General features: G+C 45.3%; 1 protein-coding gene across 1 annotated transcript; it reads left to right on the top strand.

Annotated features, from left to right (window-relative positions):
• Nucleotides 1-18,760: 18,760 nt before the first annotated feature.
• Nucleotides 18,761-20,564, top strand: RASSF10 (Ras association domain family member 10). Its single transcript, XM_004613592.2, has one exon. The coding sequence runs from the start codon at nt 19,008-19,010 to the stop codon at nt 20,529-20,531; it is 1,524 nt and encodes a 507-aa protein (XP_004613649.1). The 5' UTR covers nt 18,761-19,007; the 3' UTR covers nt 20,532-20,564.
• Nucleotides 20,565-22,529: the final 1,965 nt, after the last annotated feature.

Below are 22,529 nucleotides of genomic sequence, written 5' to 3' on the forward strand. Positions count from 1 at the left end.
TACTTGAAAACTGAAGTTATAAACCAGTAAAAAAAAACTACTATTGTCCAGGCATATGTTAAACACCAGACAATTGGCTGTTTGTCAATTGTTTATATTGTCTATATTGACTTGTATTATCTAATCTGCTAAGATGGGTGCTTTATTCAACTTGTGACTTTTTTAAGAAGTGACAAAAAATTCTTTGTCCTGTCATTTACTTGATAAGCATGTATTAATCATCTATAATATATCACATGTTGAGAGTCAAGGAAAGATTTTAGGGATTGGGGAATTAGTACAAAGAGTAAGGCACTTGCTTTGCATGTGACTCATCTGGGTTCAGACACTCTTGTCAGGAATAAGATCTTCGCACCACCGGGTGTTCCTCCGCCCCCAAAAGAAAAAAAAATGGAAAAGTCATTTATTCCTAACACCAGATGAGCTCCCAATCTAGAAGAGCCTTATAACAGAGACTTTATTTTCTAGGCTCTAAACAAGTACCATAGCCCGGTGGCTGAAACAACAGATACGAATTTTCCACAGTTCTGAAATCTGGAAGTCCAAGATCGAGGGGCCAGCATGGCGAGACCCCTCTTCACAGTACTGACTTCTCACTATGTCTTCCCTTGATAGCAAGCAGAGAAGGAAGAAAACTCTCAAGTGACTCTTTAAAGGACATTAGTCATGACCTCGCCCCACTTCCTTGTGACATCATAGGGAGGGACCCTGCGGGGTTACAATATATGCATTTTAGAGTGTGCAGGGAGGTGGGAAGTTGCGGGGGACAACGACACACAAACATTCAGCTCATTACAAAATGATATAAGCTTGCTGGTTTGATCCTGTTTCAGCTACCAGCCAATGCTTATCTGTCGGCTACTCATGACATCTCTATGGTGAGATTTAAAAAAATTTTTTTTCTCTATTCTATTCCTATTTTTTCCCCCATTTTCTCCTGTTTTTCTTATTCTCTCTAAACTCACCTTATCCCGTCACATTGACCCTCATTGAGCTAGTGAGTTCTCATCAAGGTCATCAATGACCAGGCTAAATCCAGTGGGCAGTTCCCACTCTTCTCTCTTAATTTACAACAGATGCCTCCCTCTTCCTTAATATGCTTCCTTCCTTGGCTTCCAGAAGTATCTTTTGTACTATTTTTTTGCTTGGCTTTGTTTTTCCTAACTCCTCAGATGCTCCTTATCAGTTTTGTTGGCCAATGTATCCTTTGTCCTGTATTTTGTCCTGTATTGCAATATTCCAATAGTGTTGCAATATTCCAGGGCTCAGACCTTGGTTCTCTCCTTCCCCTGTCTATATCTACTTCCTTGACACAAACCCCCAGTACCAACATTTTCTGAAACATCTTTAGTCAGCTGACATCTACATTTATATTTTTAGTCCAAACCTGCATATTTCATACAAGAGAAACCAACTGTTACTTAGTTTTCCTTTCTTGTATATAGAAGGGACTCCCGAAACCAACTTGTACAAACATGCGCCCTAATCTCACAAAAACCTGCTCCAGTTACAGCTTTCTCCATCTTATATGATTGTCACTATCTCCTTCCAGTTTCTAAAGCCAAAAATCTTGACTCATTTTTTTCACTCTTTTCTTTCTTTCTTTCTTTTTTTTCTAGCTTGTTTGTATTTGGGTCACACCCACCTGTGCTCAGGTCTTACTTTTGGTTCAATACTCAGAAATCACTTCTGGTGGATCTCAGGGGACCATGAGGGGTGCCAGAGATCACACCCCAAGACAAGCACCCAAACTTATTATACTGTTGCTCCAGTATCTTTAGCTCTACCCTGTGCTGGACTTAGCAAATAGGACACAGTCCCTGCCCACTATGAGCATGTACCCAAGCAAGAAATACAATTATGGAAATATATAAGAGCAGTGCATTGCAAGGCTTGGTGACAGAGAAGTAGGTGCTTAGTGAATGGGGAAGTAATTCCCATACTTCTCTTTCCATGAAAATATTAAAGTTGTTTATTTTTGAGCTATAGTGACCTACAATGAGTTTGGCCAATTAAAGTCAGCTATAAGGACCCATTTGCTTACAACAATTCAATATTACTTTTTTATCTGTGCCTTTTGTTCTTGTGCCATACTTATGAGCTCAGAGATAGAACTCAATTTCCCAGCGTTAACCCAGGGACTCAGCCACAGTGGCTTGGCTGGTATTAAGCCCAGAGAGTAGGACAATGATTATATATCCTGTTAGCATTGCAATTTCCCACTAATTTGATGCTAACGTAAGAGCTTGTTCGGAGGTCCTAGCAGGAAAGCGCAACTACTTGTGTATCCTCGAAGGAAGAACGGCCCGTCTCTGTTTGGGAAAGGCTGTCATCTCTGACTGAGTATGCAGCTTTGGGAGGGATGCACATTGAGCAATGAGGGAGGAAGGATGCCTGCCCAGACAGCCAGATCAGCCGAATCAACCCTGGCGATCAATGGGGTGACAGATATCACAGCCAGATGGCCCTCACATCCTGATTTAGTGCTACCTTAACAATAGTCACTTTGAAAGCCTTAGTAGAAGTCTCTACTTATCTTTCTTTCCCATTTCCTTTTCATTGCTCAGCGCTCCCCAGTCCAGGTCCACCTGTATTTCTCCTTTCCGCCATTCTCTCTTAGCTAACCTGTCTTGTATATGCCTTCCATTTGCATTTTCATAAGCAGTGACCTTTACTAAGTCTTTCTTTAATTAAAATAACTCCACGGACTCTTCGTAGCCCATCGAATAAAGTCCAAATCCATTCGCAACCAAGACCCTCCATACGTGACCTTAAACTTCTTGCACATTGTCTTCCAGGCTACTCCTCACCATGTCCTGTCACTCGTGAAAAACACAGCATGTGTGTGCATTTGGACCTCTGTGCCCCTTCTTATGAGCTCCCCTTTTCTAGGAATATGCTTCTCCCCTTAGACAACATCTTCCAGGCTCAAACCCAATCTCTCCTCTTCACAGTTTACTAGAATCTGTCTAAAGTCTGTGTCCCCCTCTCCTCAGCTGCCTGTGTCAGTAGTGGCTCAATTCTTTAGTTCCTTGTATCATCGGTATTTTCCCACTCTTTCACTGTGATGGAGCCTTTGGTTGGTTATGTTATTTCTCATTGGCTGCAGCCTAGTGGAAGATTATAGACTTTGGAGTCAGACCTGAGTTTAGTGGCAGTTCTCTTCTTGACTAGATATGTAACTTTGAGTGATCCACTTGAACTTGAATCTCAGTTTCCTTACCTGTGAAATGGGAATAATAGCTATCTTGTAAGATAATTAAAAAAAAAAAGACAACACATGTAAAACTGCCTGAGTACATGGCTCTTTAGTACTAATTAATGCTACAAGGGATCATGGCTTGTAGTCTTTACTTCACTTTGTGTCCCACTTGAAATATTATACATAACAGGATATCAAAATTTATTGATTTGATTTTGAAACGATATAATTATTATGCATTATGAACAGAGGGCAGTCATTGAATAAATAGGGACACCTTTTTCTGCAACGCACATATGTAAAAGGAAACAAAAGAAAAGCTCAAGGTTTAAGATAAAGAGGAAGCTGGTAAAAAGGGAGTTACAAGTAATATTTGATACTTTACCTTTGCAAGTGGGCAGATTATCAAGTCTGAGTTGCAATACCCATCAGGGACAAAGATAAGACCTTAAGCACAGGACCCCGCATGAGCCTATTTCTTTCCAGGGCACATTCTAGAAAATGCTTGCTGACCCATAAAGGATTTGTGGTAGTGAAAAAAAAAAAACTTTCCTCCTGAGCGTTTATAATCAGAATCCCATTGCAACTAAAAGATTATATTCACAGAGGTTTGAGGTTCAATTTCACACTAAGTGGTGAGAGAACTTCAATAATTCACCATGATAATGTCCATAGCTGGTAACAGGACTGTTAGAGGAAATACAGAAACTTTTTGAAGACCCACAATCCAGGCTGCACAGAAGTCAACCCCACAGTTTCTCATCCCCAAATACCAGCTCACAACCAAAATTTAAAAACACAGAAGGAAACAATTGCACAGGAAATAACACAGTCAGAAATAAATAAAGCAATATCAAAAGCAGCAGAACTGGATCCCCCCATTAATAATATTTACTACAGTGATTAAGCCTGGGTCTGCCTTCAGAAACTATCCAATCAATTTCGAGAATAAGTCATTAAAATGATAAGGCACTGGCTGGAGAAAGAGTCCAGTAAACTGGAGCTCATACCCTTTATGCAGAAACACTGGGTTTGATCCCTTGTACTGTCTGGTTGTCTAAAACCACCAGAAGTGACTTCCTTGCACATTTGGGCACTGCCCTAAACTGGGGAGGGGGCAGAGGTGGGGAAGGAATAAAATAATACAAGCTCCAAATAGAATGACTTCCTGAGTTCTACAGGGTAACTTAAATCAATTACTATCAGGATATCATTTCCGTACAAAGCCATGTTTTACTCAATAGATGACAAAAGCTTTCGAATTCCACTCAGAACCTTTTCAGAATACAAAGTTACAGTTTTCAGACCAAATCTGTGATAAATCTTGACACAAATGAGTGAGGCAAGAATGAAGCCAAGTCCTAGCTGAATGAGGTAAGAATAAATCCAAGTCCTAGTGCTACAGGAACTATGATAAAGATGAAGATGAAGGAGAAGAAAAAAAAAACAAATTCTGTTTTCTTTCTGAGGCACATGTCCAGCTGTCTGGAAAGCATGTAAAAAGCTCAACGTTTACTACCAGGCACTCTTCCACCCTCCTACTCTTGATTTCTGGGGCTTTCCTTCTAAGTCCAAAACCCAGGACAGCACTAGTTCCCAAAGGCTCCAATCTCTTTAATGACCATCTCCCTGATGCAGGGTATTTTGGCATTCTGTCTTTGGGTAAGCTTGTCCTCAGACTAGAATTGTGACCTGAACAACATCAACACCCAACCCTCGGAAGGTGGCAGCTCTAAGAGATACTTACTTGCTTCCCCAAACAGGTTTCTAACTGATGGGACAAAGTGAAGGAAGGGCATCTCAGCTATGTGTTCTAGGAGGAATTGGGGTGGAAAACCTTTGTCCTCCTTTCAAAAACTCAACTTTGGAGTTTTTTGCATTCGTTCATTCAACAGATAGTTATTAGATGTCTACTTCTGTTCAAAACCCTGAAGGCAGTAATGAACAAGACAAAATAACCAGCATCCCAAGATATTTTTATCTCAGAAGAGGAAAATAAAACCCCCAAATATATAGATAAGAAAAATGTAGAATGATAAATGCTTTTTAAAAAACAGAAGAGAGAGAAGTGAGGTAGGGATCCCTGCCTTCCTCCTTTTATATCTACTACACCTTTCACTTCTATTGAACCCTAAATTTATGTTTGTGCTTGGTTTGTGGCAAGAAAATAGAACCCAGGGCCTTGCATATGCAAGGCATAAGCTTTGCCACATTCCCACACCCTCTAGAACTTTTTTTTTCTTTTTGGGTCACACCTGGCGATGCACAGGGGTTACTCCTGGCTCATGCAGTCAGGAATCACTCCTGGCAGTGCTCAGGGGACCATATGGGATGCTGGGAATTGAACCCGGGTCATGCAAGGCAAAATGCCCTACCCGCTGTGCTATCACTCCAGCCCCCCTAGAACATTTTTTTTTAAGCTTCAGTTTTTGAGCTTCCTGTCTTGGGTCCTGTTAACTGCCTGGTGTCTCTTAGGGGCCTTGTGGGAGACTGAGTGTAAAGAGATACAATATTTCTAGAAATATCTTACTTGTGATAATAACTGATATCACTCCTTGAGTCCTTTTGTATTTTACTAATACACACTCATGGAAAGTTCTTTGTGAGTTTTAAGGTTCAGCAAACTGTTTATGCCACGTTGTTAATTTCAACATAGGAAAGATTCATTTCTACATAGAAGAGGACCCCCTCCTGCCCCTGGCCCTTCCCAAACTAACAAAGGCCGGTGCTGGGTGCTGGAGTGGCGATCAAGACAATGGTGGAAGTGCTATCAAACAAAATGTGAACTTGAGGCCACTTCTGCCAGCTGCGGCCTGGGATTCTTCCTGGAGAATGTTGCCAACGGAACCCGAGAAGGCAAAACAAATCCTGTGAAAGGAAGACAAGCCAAAGTGCTGGAAGAACATTTTGCTGGGGCTGGGTGAGCAGGTCTGAGACCCTCCTCAGAGTTGATTGGGGGAGGGGCACAAACTGCTCGTACATCTCAGACTATCTCGCTGCTAAAATAGACCCGAGGGAGCAGCCTCCTGCCTCGCCCCTTCTTTGGCAGGTTTGTTCACCTTCAGAAGCTACCCAGTGCTCAGTGGAGCTTTCGGGGAAACTCCGGATGATCTCTGATTCTTGGCAGCCCCCAGGTACAGACATTTCCGGTGAGCCAAGAGCTCTGGTTGCAGCCTGCCACATCCCTCTTATCCGGATCTCAACGCTCCACAGATCGCAACACTGTAGAAGAATAGAGGAAAAAGTCTTTTATACCGGAAAAGTCAGAGGGGAGAGTGGAATCTTTCTTCTAGGCAAAAGAGAAACATAGATCCTATCTTTAAAATAAGATTTCCCAAATCTTTCAGATATGGTTATCTAAGTTCCTGTCCTATGTCTTCTTTTTGGTTGTTTTCTTGAAGGGGCCTCACTTGATGGTATTCAGGGATTACTTCTAGTTCTGAGCTCAAATATCACTCCTAGTGATGCTAAGAGGACTGTATGTGGTGTCCGGGATTGAACCTGGATTAGTCGCATGAAAGACAAGCGCCCTACCCACTATGCTATCTATCCAGACCCTCTTGTCCTATATCTTGAGAGTAAAAAGACCAATTCATTAGAGTCTTTTGTGCAGCTCTGCCTATCTCTCTCTCTCATACACATCTCTCTGGGTCCTCTCTCTCTCTCTTTTCTCTCTCTCTCTTTCTCCCCCTTTTTCTCTCCCCACCTCCCTCTTTTCCTTCCCAACGCATGAACTCTGTTAGCAAATTCTACTCCATGTATCATTCCCTCTTTCTCCTTAATATCCTTCAGCTCTGAGGCTCTCCCCAGGCTTACACAATAAACTTCCTAATAAGTATTTATTTTTATCTACATTGTCATATGGACTGGAGCGACAGCACAGCGGGTAGGGCATTTGCCTTGCACGCAATCGACCTGGGTTTGATTCCTCCGTCCCTCTTGGAGAGCCCGGCAAGCTACCGAGAGTATCCTGCCAGCAGGGAGGAGCCTGGCAAGCTACCCACAGCATATTCGATATGCAAAGAACTGCAACAAGTCTCACAGTGAAGATGTTACTGGTGCTCACTCGAGCAAATTGATCAACAATGGGATGATAGTGCTCCAGTGCAGTGCCACATTGTCATATTTTGCATTTTAGGGAGAAATCTAGGGCTGGAGCAATAGCACAGAGGGTAGGGCATTTGCCTTGCACATGGCAAAAGATTCCTCCGCCCCTCTTGGAGAGCCTGGAAAGATACTCTGGCAAGCTACTGAGAGTATCTTGCCCGCACGGCAGAGCCTGGCAAGTTACCTGTGGCGTATTCGATACGCCAAAAGCCGTAACAAGAAGTCTCACAATGGAGACATTACTGGTGTCTGCTTGAGCAAATCGATGAGCAAGGGATGACAGTGACAGTGATGGAGAAATCTAGAAAAGATATCAAGTTTCAAATGGCTTGTGCTGTTTTCATCAATGTAGCATCATAAAAGGATTGGAGAGATATATGCTACAGAAATTTCAATAGTCCAAATTGAAGAACAAAGGAAAATGTATAAGCTCTTAGATTTGATTTGGTAAAAATCCTTTGCATTCACCTAAGTGCAGACTGTTAGGCATCATTGCAATTCAAATTAATGAGGCATATAGCAAGCCACAGATTGGTTATATAGACATACACTGAAATAACAAAGCCAAAAATCATTTGTTTTTATGTTTAAACTATACAAATGGGGATAAGTAGCCCTCCTCCTTCTGGCACAACCATCAAATATTTATTGTGTTTACCATACATAGGATAATTTTACAAGAATAAAGACATCATGTTATTTCTTAAGGAGTTACACCTAGATTTTAAACTTTGAAAACAGAGGATCTTTTGGCAACTTTAGATCTATAAACAGTATTAAATTAATCTCATTTACCTTTCATTCATGTTACTTCAGGAGTCAGTAGTTCCTTCTCTCCCCCACCCCCACCCCACTTCTGTTTTCTTTTTTCTCCTGCTGGAAGTACCACAATTGCTTATTTATTTTTTGGTCTTGGGTCACACCTGGCAGTGTTCAGGGATTACTGGCTCTGCACTCAGTCAGTGATCACTTTTAGGGGGACTTAGGAAACCATATGTGGCGCCAGAGATCAACGCTGGGTCCATTGTGTGCAAGGCAAACAAACACCTTACCCATTATACTGTCTCTCCAGCCCACAGTTGGTTTATTCACTCATCATCAGAAGAACTGCATTGTTCACATACAAAGATTAGCATCTTTGGGAAGGAGGTGGTGGGGGGAGGGAAAGTGCAACGTATTTTTATGATCAATGAATTTTTAATCCTTGGGAAAGGGCGTATAATGAAACCCAAGTACATAAAATAGACACAATTGGAGTTTCATTAACTGCTATGGGTATGGAGGCTTTAGAGCCCTGTCTTCTACAGTTCCTAAGAGACCTGCTTAGTAACCCCGGGCTCCAGGAAATATAGATGATGATAATGTCTTTGGTCCATTCTATTCTTTGTTAGTGCTTAATAAGCAAATATCTCCTTGGAGAACATGTGTTCATGACTGTTGTCTCCAGGCACTTGTGCTGTTTACTCTGTGCACAGCTTTGTCAACTAGGTAGAACATTAATCTCATTAAGAATATTCATTATAGTTACAGACTTCCAACAAAAAAAGCTTATCGGTAGAGTGCTATCATTTTTCAAGCTTACTAAAGCTTGCAGCTGTTTACCTAGGTTTCTGATAAAGACCAGAACAATTATACCACAAATGAGCACACATAGCTAACAAAGCTGACCAACATACAAACCTAGAGAAAAGGGGCATGAAAACAGAAAGAAAATGAAGATTTCTTCAAATTAACACGCTCAGAAATCCGGTTTCCTGGAAGACACAAGGAATTAACAGACTATTGTATTTTCCTTGACTGCCACGTGGAAATCATCTTATACTATTTTGTAAAAGCTGAGTTTCCTTAGTAAGAGCTTTGGCATAAAATATAAAATAGGGGCCAGAGATATAGTACAGGGGTTAAGGTGCTTGCATTGCACGCTGCTAACTCCTGGCTCTGTGCTTAGGGATCCCTCTTGGTGCCTGAGGGAAACCTGGAGATTGAATCTGGGCCAACTGTGTTCAAGACAAGTAGCTTCATCTCTGTGATCTCCCTTTCTGGAGCCTTAAGTTAACTATTTTAACAGTATAGTTCAGTGATACTGAACTACATGCATTAAGCAGATTCTCACTGTTGAATGACCATCTCCAGGACTCTTCCATTTTCCAAAATTGAAACTCCATCCCTAGAAAATATTTTCCACCCCACTCTGTCCGTCCCTGCTAAGTACCATTTCTAGTTTCTGTTTCTATGAATCTATCAGACTAGGTACCTCCTAAAAGTGGAATCATGTGGTAATTGTCTTTCTTAAAATTGATTTACTGGTTTATTTCAATTGGCATAATGCCCTCAAGCCTTATTCATATTGGACTATGTTTTGTATTTTTCTCCACTTTGAAATCTGTATCTTATTTATATGCCATATTCTATTTATTCCTGCATCTTTCAGTGGGCATTTAGGTTGCTTTCCCCTGCTGGCTATTGTGGAATATGCTGTGATCATGAGTGCAAGTATTTTTTGGAGATCCTGCTTTCAACTCTTTGGGATATACACTCATATGCATGAAGAGAGATGTAAAATTGTAGCATCATATAGATGAAATCTCTTTTATCCCACAGTTTAAATGTTTTTTTTTTAGGAGGGGGAGGTGTATAAGAGGGAACATATGGCTGTGCTCAAAAACACTTCTGGCAGGTTTGAGCAACCATCTAGGATGCCAGGGATGGAACTCGTATCAGCTAGCTTACCTGCTATACAATCACCCTGGCCCACAATCTTTTTTTTTTTAATTAAAAAATAATCTCTTGGCGGGAGTGGGGACTCCTGTTCTCAGGGACTCTGGGGCCTTCTCTGTGTGATACTCACTCACTAGGCCTGGGGTCCAGTGCTAGGCCCCGTGGCGCTATGACCCTGTGAAATGGGCCACCAGGGCCACCCTAGCAGTGCCCAGGACTGAACTCAGGGACTTGTGCTCGCAAGGCATGCACCCCTGTCCCTGAACTATCTCCCAACCCTTCTCTCAGTTGTTTGGTTTGCTTTTTTTTTTTAAATTCTTTCACATATTATAAGGTATAGCAAGGACTCACAGACTGACAATTCAGGGAATTAATCTTACAGTTTAACAATAGAGCTAAAAGAAAAATTGCCAGACAAAATTTTGGAAAGATGTGTGGCTTCTTTCCTACTCATGGAGGTAGAGCTATTAAGGAAGGGTTCAGTTATGGTCTCGGTTTACATTTGTATAGGTCTTCCCATCACAAAAATCAAGTGTAAGGTATCCATAGTTTAGCCCAGGTTGAACCCAGAGCAGAGCCCAAGGAAACAAGGCTACACTTCAGGAGAGAAACAAAGAGGAGCTTCTTCCCCAGCAGAGTGGCTCACTGGTGACCCAGATGGACCCTCTTCGGGCTAATCTAGTCCATAGCCTTCCTTTTTGCTGCACACAGGGAGCAGGGATGGGGGGAAACACATCTTCCTTCTTTCCTAGGCAGGAAAAGAGCATCTCCTTGGGAAGATGTCTGCATTGTTTGAAAGTTTTCTGTCTCAGGGATTCTGCTTAACTAAACTTCACTTCACTTCTCTACCATTTTCCTTCAAGGAAGTTGTCGAATTCTTCACTATTTATGCCCATCACTAACACAATTAGGCTTTCAAACCCAGAAATGTGGTGCTGAAACATTTTCCAACTCAATTGACTTTACTGAGAAAAGAAAGCTTGCATTCTGCTCCCGTAAAATAGCAGTAACTCAAGCACAAGCCTTATATTATGTCCCGGGTAGAAAGCAGCTGACACGCAGTAACTCTGCTTTGGAGCAGTTGGAGAGAAAGAGTTTGTGGCTCTCTACAATGGAGAAAAGCCATGCTTTGGGTCAGGGCTATTCTACCCTGAAAAACTGGGGGTGGGGAGGGCGCACGGGGGAGGAGGTTTTTCAGATGTGGCAATGAAGACACTGTCTCGTTCACACACTCATTAATAGTATCACCTTTCATTCATTAGGCAACAACGGATAATGAAAATTAAATCAAACAAAAACCCTTTTGACATCGTCTTCAATAGTGATGTCACTGGCCTTTGAGTGGAGGATGCTTTTCTGCCCCAGACATCTCTCTGACTGTAAGCACCCCACATTCCCAGGGTGATTTGTGCATCGGGGCCTAGCTGGTTTTCTTGAAACAATGACTAAAAATGTTAAATCTCTTCTAGAGTGTCTTTCAGACAGCTGAAGTCATTGCTACCTTACTCTCTTACCTAAACATTTCAATGCTATCACCTGCATCTGTATGCCACATCTGAATGCTCTCACTATAGACTTGATCACAAAGGATAAGCAATGAGCTTATCCCTACTCTGTTCTTTCTCTTCCCCATCTCTATCCTCCTAGAAGTACCTCTTTCTTACCATCATCTGCACCACCATGCTCTTGTTATGTTTTTCCTTGTCATCCTCTTGTGTGGCATGTCTTTCTCACTGCCACTTATGAGGCCGACCATCCTGGACTCTGCACTTTCCTTCTAAGGCGTAGGAGCCAACCTCTCCTGAGATACTGCTTTAAGTGCAGATTCCTGGCCTACCTTCAGAGGGGATGAATCACTAGAGTGGGGCTGGAGCAACTCCACATCAATAGATACCACAGGCAATTCTGGCTCAGTGACCCATTGACCTCATCTTAAGAAACCATGACCTTGATTAGATTCCAATTAAATGGACTGCTCCCCCAAGCACTGCTCATTGTGAGCACCATCTACCAACTCCCCCTTAAACCTCCCAAAATTAGAAAGAAAAAAAAAGCCTGGGCTGGAAAGATGGTGCCGGGGGTCAGGTACTTGACTTGCATGTAGCTGAATCCAGCAAGTAGTTCCTGTGCAATCCTGCAAAAGCACCACACTTAGTCTCCCAAGGATTGCAAGGATTCACACCTTAAGCACAGAGTCAGAAACATTCCCTAGGCACCACTGGGTGTGTCCCAAACTTCATGCAGAGAAAAAAAGACAAAACATGTCTCTGTGGATGACAGCCCAGCGTCTCTGCCCCAGAGAGGAGCTCAGAGTGAAATAGGGTCCCTTGGAACTAGTGTGAAGTTTCTACCTTGCTTCCTCTGTGTGTGAGGGAATGCAGTCAGACGTTCCTGTAAAGACAATTTGCCAGATTGTTTTTTGCAGTTAATCATTAAGAGGAACTAATTCAGGCTGGAAGGTCCAGTCACACTTCTGCCTGGCTCCAGATCATTAAGGGCGGAAGTTCCTGTGTTGGGTGCCGCATTGCTGCGGTGAACCGTGTCTGACAGGTTGGCCAGGTAGAAATTCCAGACAAAAGAGCAGCTCTCAACAAAACTGGGAGCTGAGAAACTGTCCAATCCCCGTGGCCCCAGTTTCTTCTGAGAGAGGGGGCTCTGTCTTAGCTTTTGTAGGTGTTAGGAAAATAGATGACTGAAAACTTCCAAGTCGGCTGACAGGTCACCCTTGAGAGTTTATGTGAGGATGTTTCTCACTAGGAGAATTGTGCTGTCTTCATAAAAGCTCCCCTTCGCAGAGAAAGAAAACATGCATCATGGTGTGCATGCCTTAAACCACGTACTGAGCCAGACTTCTCCCAGCCCAGTGGCCCATTTTATCTTCGAAGTCTGCTGAGAACAAATCTGACTTTCTTCAGGTGACACAGAACCCAGACACCCCTGCAGTGTAGCTCTGCATCTGCAGGAAGGAGTCACAGGCAGGATAAGGAGAGGTCATGTGAAGGAAAAAGACTTGGAATCCCAATCCAAGTCCTTTCATTTTTCAAAATCATACACTGTAATTGTGTAATGAGATAATGTTTCACTAAATTCTTTGGGTAAAATCATTACAGATGAAGTTAACTTCTCTTTGACTCTCTCCCTCTGAAATCTCTCATTTTTCCAGGAGGGATTCACTGTGTTTAGTTGGATATTAACCCTGTCATGCTGTGCTATGTGCTTTCAACAGAGATATCTGTAATGTGTGTATGTAATTGTGTTTGGTTTTTAAAATAGAAATGAAATCTCAGACTATATATCCTTCTGAAACTTGTCTTTTGCCCTGAACCATGCATGTTGGAGATTTATTATGGACTAAAAATATAAATCAGCTTTGCTGACTTTAACTGCTATGGGTATCTCTGAGGATATTTAGCCCTCTTATTGGTTAACACTTTCATTGTATCTACTGTTTTTCTTTTTTTTAAAATTTATTTATTTTTTAATTAGTGAGTCACAGTAAGAGTACAGTTACAGATTCACACATTTTCGTGCTTGTTTTTCCTTCATGTAATGTTCAAGAGCCCATCCCTCCACCAGTGTCCATTCTCCACCACCAATGAACCCAGTATCCCTCCCACCTCCCAATCCCATCACCCCCATCCCGCCTCTGTGGCAGGGCATTCCAATTTGTTCTCTCTCTCTCCTTTTGGGTGTTGTGGTTTGCAATAGGGGTATTGAGTGGCCATCATGTTCAGTCTCTAGTCTACTTTCAGCACGCAACTCCCTTCCCATGCGGGATTTTTCTTAAGTGAAAATGTTTCCTGTCTCCCTTTGATATTGAGTTGCTAGATCTAGGGTTTATCCATTTTTATATGTTTCATTTTTTTGCAGTTCTAGGCATCAAATCTAGGGCCTCAGATTTATAAAGAAAGTTGGTGTACTCCTGAGCTCCATTTCTGTGTCCCATTTTATTTATTTATTTTTGGCTTTTTTGGGTCACACTCGGTGATGCTCAGGGGTTACTCCTGGCTCTGCACTCAGGAGTTACTCCTGGCAGTGCTCCAGAAAACATAGAATGCTAGGAATCTAACCCAGGTTGTTTATGTGTAAGGCAAATGCCCTACCCACTATACTATCACTTTGCCCCCCCATTTTAATTTTTAATGACTATTATCATCTCATCTCTGAAACAGACATATTGATGTATACCAAAAGTGTCTGAGGCATTGCCTCTTGGTCATCAATGTTATCAATTTTTAAAATGTTGTCAACGAGGGGCCAGGGATGAGAGTACAGTGGTAAGGCGCATTCTTAGCTGAATTCTGACACTACCTGGACTCCTGAGCATTGATGAGTGCAGTCCTGGGGCCCCCCAACACTACCAGGTGTGGCTCTGGAATCACCCCAGCTCCAAGGACACAAGCTGCACTGCATCCGGGTCCCCTAGCATTGAACGGCAGCAAAATGGGTCAAGAATCACTGGGGAATTCTCAGACCATCTGAACACACTTGAGCCCCCTTGCCAGTATTAAAATGTCAATAAGCTGGCAGAAGTTTTCATTTCACTTAGGTTATGGTTGGGCATTATTTTATTTGCTAGTCATTTTGCTTCCTCTTCTGTTTCTATCTGCATTTAACTTTGAATTCATTTTATATAGCTTCATTCATTTGTTTTTTTTTTTTTTTTGCTTTTTGGGTCACACCCGGCGATGCACAGGGGTTACTCCTGGCTCTGCACTCAGGAATTACCACTGGCGGTGCTCAGGGGAACCATATGGGATGCTGGGAATCAAACCCGGGTCGGCCGCGTGCAAGGCAAATGCCCTCCCCGCTGTGCTATCGCTCCAGCCCCTCATTTGGTTTTTAATTAAAATTTGAAGGTTTTTTTTATACAGCCCAGATCCTAATTTTTTGGCATCTATGCTGTCAATACTTTCTCCTGGGTTGTTATTTGAATTTTAACATGCATTGTGGTATCCTCATGTAATTAAAAAAAAATAGAAACCTCCAATTTTGTTTTTTTTTTCCAGGAAGTTTAACACACAGTAGTGTTCAGCACTGACTCTCAGGTGGGTTTCAAGTGACCATCTGGGGTACCAGAGATCTAATTTGAGTTAACTGCAGTGCAAAGCAAGCATCCTACCTGTTGTAATACTGCTCTGGTCCCTGAAGCCTCCATTTTTGATGTAGTTATATTTATAAACTTCTCTATTATGTACTGAGTTTTTATTTTGTTTGTTCATTGCTTGTTTATTTTGGGGCCCCTCCTGGTGGTGCTCAGGGACCGATCCATCACTGGCGTTCCAGTTCTTGGGGGAAACATGCGGTGTTGGGGATAGAACCAGCATATGGCTCTCTCACATGCAAAGCATGTCTCAGCTCTTGGGGCCATCTCCGTGCCCCTGTATTATGAGTTTTAAAAAATTCAAGCATCTGTCCTGATTGCGAATGCCTTCTCTTACCCCTGGTCACAAGTATATTTTTTCCTACAATAAAACTTGTGCATTTTCCTAGCTCAGAGTACTGCTTGAATCTGGGGTAAGGGCTGGTAGGTGAGTAAGGACTCAGCCATCTATATGGAAAGCAGTCATATAAACTTTCAGTCAGATCCAACTGTGGAGCAGTAGATGGAATGAGCTTCTTGGACTGCCTAATGGGAGCAGTTCAAGTTGTAGCAAGAAGCTTCTCTGATATGGCAAAGCAAAAAGAAACACTCAAGATGCGGATCCAGAAAAGGTATGCAACCCTTCTGCAGGATGAGTAGGAGTTTTCCAGTTGCTTAAAAGGAATCTTAATTAGTGGGGAAAGCACGTACATGATCATGGGTGAATGAGTATGTAGATGCTGTTTCAGATGAATGAGGTGCTGATTTGCTAGAGCACAGGATTTATTCATCCATCCATTTGTTTATTCAGTCGACACTGAGTAAATCTCGAATGTGCCAAGCACCAGGCTAAATGTAGGCGATCTGGAAGGAAAACTGATATGCTCTCTACCCTTGTGGAGTGAAAATCCCACTAGAAATAGCCGTTGACAACAAAGCCCTAATCCTGAGTCTTACCAACTCAAAAGAAGAGGGGCCATCCAGGCATGTGGAGGGGGCATGAGGGGGAGTGAAGGCATGATCTGGGTCAGATAATAAGAAAACTCTCTGGCTCCCGACACTGTTGAAGGAAGATGGAACTCTCCCTTTCGTTCATTACCATGCCCTGCCTCTCCTACCACACTATTGTCTAGTCTACTCAGTACCATTAGTTCCATTATAGACCCTCATCTCCCCTGACTTTCCCCGTCTTCAAAACTGCCTTCTTGTCCCCTATCTATGCACTGTCTCCTGTTCAAATGATGATTTTTCAAAATGAAATCTGGTCATGCTTCTCCCTGTGGTAGGTGCAAATGGAAGATGACTCTAGGATCTCTAGCATATGGCATTACTCTGGCAATAATATCACCCAGCAAAAGGGATTTTGTCTATAAGGGTAAAGCTATTCATCCATTGACCTTAATGGGAAAATTTCCAGTAGATAACCTTAAATGAATCCAGCCCTTTAACTGCAGAAGTTTTCTTCAGCAGGAAGCAATAGGAACATCAAGAAAAATCAAAGCAAGGGAGGATTCAAAGACTCCAACATGGTGCTGTGGATGTGAAAATGAAGGGGATCCTGCAGAACTTAGAGATGCTTCCAGAAACTGAGAACTACCCCCTAGTCCTCAGTCAACAAGGAAACAGGTGGACTCAGTTCTACAGATGTACGCACAGGTTTCTGCCACAACCCAACTGAGCTCAGAAAGAATTTTTTTCCCCCGGTGCCTTTAGTTGAGAACTTAATCCAGCCAATGTCTTGCCTTGGATGCTATATAAGTCATGAAATTTATGGTACGTTGTTATCCAGTAATAGAAAATACTCAGACCACCCATCCTGCCCCCTGCTTCTAGCCCTCCAATAAAACCTCTAATGTGAACTTAGCAGGTCCAAGCTTCTCATCCTCATTCGAATCTTATTAGGTGTTTTTAAACCACCATTTCCTAGATTAGAGAATTGAGGTTTACAGCCATTAAATACTTCTGCTAAGAGCACAGAGGTGGTGATGACTCTTAGCATGTTGAGATTTTTATTTTCAGTCTGACTCTAGAACACATGCTCTCTGACTTCCCTTTGTTCTTAAGATTGGTCCAAATTCTGAGGTATGTCATGTGATATTCTTGCTGACTCAGCTCCAGCCCACCCATTCAATCTTACTAGCTGATACTCTTCTTACTATGGATTTCTTAGAGCTTAGTAACTTCCAGGCTTACCCAAGTCCTTGACTTTGTATATATGGTTCCTTCTGGCTAGAATGGGGGCCTTCCCTGTCCCTTCCATTTGTGTCTCCTTCAGCTGACAAAAACAGTGCTTCTAGTCCTACCTAACAAGCCACTTCTTCCAGGAGGTCTTCCTTGACTCTCCTAGGTTGGGTGATATTTCAGCAATTTTTGAGAGATTCAAGTCTTTCAAAATGAGAACAGAGCACAGAAGACCCCAAGTTGCACACTCTCTATTATAATGGAAGCTCCATTAGGCCAGGTCACTGATGAGTGACTCATCAAATCTCTTGTACAGCACCAGGAGCACAACTTGGTAAATACTGACTGATGGAATGAGCAAGCGAATAAGAGTACTTTATTCAGGAGGCAACGGGATGGCATCCAGGAGTTTGAAGCGAAAACAAAACAAAAATGGAAGGAAACAAAACAAAACCCAATGATCTTACTTATCAGACCCTAACTTGCAAGGGCAAGCCCTAGAAATGAGATAATTGTCACCACAGCATTGGAGGTGAGGGGTCCCTCTGTATAGTGAGTTTAGATTTCCTGACCTGGGAAGCCTAGCCCTGACCTCTTCTTGACCCCTGGAAAATGTCAAAAACCACTCAGGTAATCACTAGGGGTCCTCATTGGGAGCTGGACAAGCTCTGGGCCCTTAACTATTACAATGAGGTTATATACATACGTGTGTGTGTGTGTGTGTGTGTGTGTGTGTGTGTGTATTTAGGTTTTTCTCTAAGGAGGCGGTGGGAAGATGGGGAGATGTGGAGAGCACAGATAAGACCCCTGGGAGGCACCAAAAACAGTCTCTGAAAGCTCCCCAGCAGCCTGGAGACCATTGCATGCACTTCCTCTAGACACACAGCCCCGCCTTGCTCTCCTTAAACATGCAAACACCGCTCTAGACCTGGAGCGCCTGAAGGGAAGGTTTGTGCTAGAGACAGAATTTACAATTCCTAACAGGAGGTCCTGCAACATGGCTCATGGAGACTGCGGGTTGTCTGGGTGTCCCTGGCCACATGAGGGGCGCTCCCCAGACTACGTAGTCTTGAAGGACTGGGAATCGCATCTGCAGGAGCAGAGAAAAAGGAGAAAGTCAAGTCAGTTTTAGATTAAAGGGTGCCTCTGGGCCAAGGGCGACCATAGCTGAACCCGGTCTAAGGGTGAGCTTCAGGCTCTACGTGGCAGCAGCGGAGTCGCGGGGCTGTCCTCTTAGCACCGAGTGGCCGCGAGGGACCGGCACTGCGGGCGGCGGAGTCTACAGATGCCCGCAGAGCCGGACCGCTGCGCACTGGGCACGAGGGGTGCAGCCAGGCAGCGGGAGGAGGGTCTGGGCGCCGCGCCTGCAGCTCCAGGTCCGCAGAGCCCCGAGCTGGGATTGGGAGGGGGGAGGAGCCACATGGGGAGGAGCCTAACCCGGAGGCTGAGGGATCCCGGGACCGCGCCAGAGCGGCGGGAGCCGGAGCCCCGGCTCGGTGCTCTACTAGCTCTCGCCGTCCCGGCCGAGCTCAGCGCAGCCCCTCCAGCCCGCGCGGGCGCTTGCTTTGGTTCGCGGCCGGGCAGAAGGACGAGTGTGCTGCCGGGGATTAGGGTCGCGGGCGTTCATCCTATCCTAGACTTGCCAGGCTGCCCGCGTTGTCCTGCGCGCCCCATTCGGACCCGGGCCGCCCGCGTCCCCTGCGTCCCCGTTGAGCCATGGATCCTTCAGAGAAGAAGATCTCCGTGTGGATCTGCCAGGAGGAGAAGCTGGTGTCGGGCCTGTCCCGTCGCACCACTTGCTCCGACGTGGTGCGGGTGCTGCTGGAGGACGGCTGCAGGCGGCAAAGGAGGCAGCGCCGGGGCCGGCGGAGGGGGGCGGCCGGCGACCCGCCAGGCCCAGAGGAGCTGCCGGAGCCCTCCCTGGACGAGGACGACGAGGACGACGGCGAGGCGCTGCCGCAGGGCATGCTGTGCGGGCCCCCGCAGAGCTACTGCATCGTGGAGAAGTGGCGGGGCTTTGAGCGCATCCTGCCCAACAAGACGCGCATCTTGCGCCTCTGGGCGGCCTGGGGCGACGAGCAAGAGAACGTGCGCTTCGTGCTGGTGCGCAGCGAGGCGTCGCTGCCCAACTCTGGTCCCCGCAGCGCCGAGGCGCGCGTGGTGCTCAGTCGGGAGCGCACCTGTTCGTCCCGGGGGGTGCTGCCGTCGCGACCCAACCTGGCCCTGATTCAAGAGAAACAGCGGCGGGTGGTGCGCAAGGCCTTCCGCAAGCTGGCCAAGCTCAACCGGCGGCGTCAGCAGCAGCAGCCGTCGTCGCCCTCGTCGTCTACTACTTCGTCGTCCACCGCCTCGTCCTGCTCGTCGTCGCCGCGGGCCACCGAGAGCGGGTCGGTGGAGCACATGGAGACGCTGGTGCATTTGGTGCTGTCCCAGGACCACACTATCCGTCAGCAGGTGCAGCGGCTGCGGGAGCTGGACCGCGAGATCGACCGCTACGAGGCCAAGGTGCACCTGGACCGCGTGCGGCGACACGGAGTGAACTACGTGCAGGACACGTACTTGGTGGGCACGGGCAGCGAGGTCGACTGTCCCTGCCCGGGGACGGAGATGGAGGCTGCGGCGCCGCCGGCGGCTGCGCCCCTGGACGGCGAGGCGCAGGCGGCTCATCTGGAGGAGCTGGCGCGGCGCTGCAATGACGTGCTGCGGCTGCAGGAGCAGCGGGCCCAGCAGGAGGAGTTGCTCGAGCGCCTGTCGGCCGAGATTCAGGAGGAGCTGAACCAGAGGTGGATGCGGCGGCGGCAGGAGGAGCTGGCGGCGCGCGAGGAGCCGGGCGAGAGCGACGGCGGCCTCGAGGGCGAGGTGCTGCTGGAGCAGGAGCGGGTCCGGACGCAGCTCAGCACCAGCCTCTACATCGGGCTGCGTCTCAACACGGACCTGGAGGCCGTCAAGTCGGACTTGGATTACAGCCAGCAGCAATGGGACAGCAAGGAGCGGGAGCTGAAGGGCCTCCTCCAGACTCTGCACACGCTGGAACTGGCGGTGGTGCCCGATGGGGCTCCCGGCTCGGGCGCACCCCCACGGGATCCCGGACCCCAGGCCTGCGCCGCCGACGTGTGGGTGGACCAGGCCCGCGGACTCGCGAAACGCTGTCCCGGCAACGACGAGGACTCGGATACAGGGCTGAGCTCCATGCACAGCCAGGACTCAGACTCTGTGCCCGTGTGCGAATCGCTGGTGTAGGAGCAGCGGGGCGGGAGAGGGCTAGAGGCGCGTCTCCCTTTGTAGAAGGGGAACAGCGGGGTGCAGGGTGGGGGGTGGGCTCAGGGCTCCGGCTCTGGCGGCATCGGGGTGCTGGAGGAACTCGGGGAACCCGCCCCGCCACGGTGCCCCTCCGCCCTTCTGGCACGTGGGGTGAGCGCCCAAGAAGTGTGGTGGGGTGTCCTCATCCAAGCCCCATTTAGAGGGATGAAAGAGGGAAGAGAGGTGAGAATCCCTTTTGTTGAAAAAAACTCGCCCCCAAAGAAACTGACGTGGTCCGAGCCCATTTTCAAAAACAAAACAAAATAAACATTGGGGGGGGGGTGGAAAGTGTTGTGGAGATTTCAGGACTCTTCTGTATGGGAAGGACGATGGCAGCTAGAACTTGAGTTTGTGGCATAAAGTACTTTTAAAAGAAACACTTGGATGAAAAGGAAATTCCTTAAATGTTAATTGTAACTGTGAACGTGTTAAAACTAGCCAAAGAGGACACACTGGTGTTGGTCTCAGCCTAACTTACATCTTTGATAAAACCCATAGGCACCCAGATCCTTACTGTTTACATTTCTGCAGATTTGGGAAATACCCATCTGCTGAACTGCCTTTTATTTTCTTTCCAAGGCTGACCTGGATGAAAGTCGAGCTTTGTATTTCCTACTAGTAAATACAGTATATGTTAAAATGGGATCCTTGCCTCCAAATGGCTATATATATGTATATATGTATATATATATGTATGTATATATATACATATATATATATCGTAAAAGCCAAATAGGGCCCTTTGGAGATGGAATCCTATCAGATACAATCCCCAGCTGAAATGTAATCTTCAGGAATTGATTCTGTAAAAGGTATGTGGTGCTGTCCTTTCACTCAGATGGCCACTTCCTCACTCAGTTAACTTCAGAAAAAAAGAACAGGGAAGTTACAGTTCTCAGATTTAGTACAAACGTCCTGATGAATAAACATTCTGGCTGAAACTAAGACTGGAAAGCAAAGATCTTTGTTCAGTTTTTGACCTGAGCTGTATGATTTCAACCAACCATGACCTTAGTGGATTTTAAACCAAACCCAACAGTATCTTTGGTCTGAGATTAATTAGTTACTTGTCCAAATCTACCTTGAGATAGTGTAAATATCGCAGCTTACTAGATAAGGCCTGAGAAGAAAAAAACGACAGTCTAAGAGTACACCCTGGGAGAAAAGTGTGATTAACAACAGCAGGTAGCCACAGATAAATGCATATAGAAGTATAAAAGTGAGATTACGACTTGAATTACTCTTGTCTGGCTCACACCTTTGCACATGCCAGGAGATGCAAATGTATCAGCTCTGGCTGGTGACTGATCCCCGGTGGGCACTCAAAGTAATTGTGCTGGTTATTTCAATGAAAACTTATCAGTTGTAGTCTTTGTCACTAGCCAGGTGGAAGGAGCCTGCTGGCTCCTTGGAGTTCAGTATTTGTGAGGAATGTGGGATCTAATCTGTCCGGAGGAGGTGTGAACAATGGGGTGTGTGTGTGGTGCCAGGCTGATGCAGAAGTCTGGTTTCAGCCTAACTGTGGAGGGGCTACTCCAGTTTCAACACTACAAGAGAAGATAAGAGTGCTGGGTTTTCCGGGAGTTTCTTCTCTTGGCCAGAGTGTGTCAGCCTGTGGCCAAGGAGGTGGGAGGGGGACGCTGTTCACCTGAGCTCCCCAAGCCATGGGGGCTGCACCCCCTTTAGAAAGTGTTCTTCTTCCCCTCCTATGTATGCTACAACATGTATGGATGTTTTCAAATTTTAAAGTAAAAAGGGGGCATGGAGAGGTTATTTTCTTTATTGATGTTTTCAAAAGACATTAACTGACAGCATTTTTAGCTTCATGTGATACAGACAGCATCTATGTATTTGGTCTTGAGCTTGATTAAGATGAGGAAGAGACTGAATAATCCCACTGTCCTTAGACAATCACTCGATCCCATAAATGCAAAGCCT

This window comes from Sorex araneus, chromosome 6 (genome assembly GCF_027595985.1).
Source record: "Sorex araneus isolate mSorAra2 chromosome 6, mSorAra2.pri, whole genome shotgun sequence".
NCBI lineage: Eukaryota > Metazoa > Chordata > Mammalia > Eulipotyphla > Soricidae > Sorex > Sorex araneus.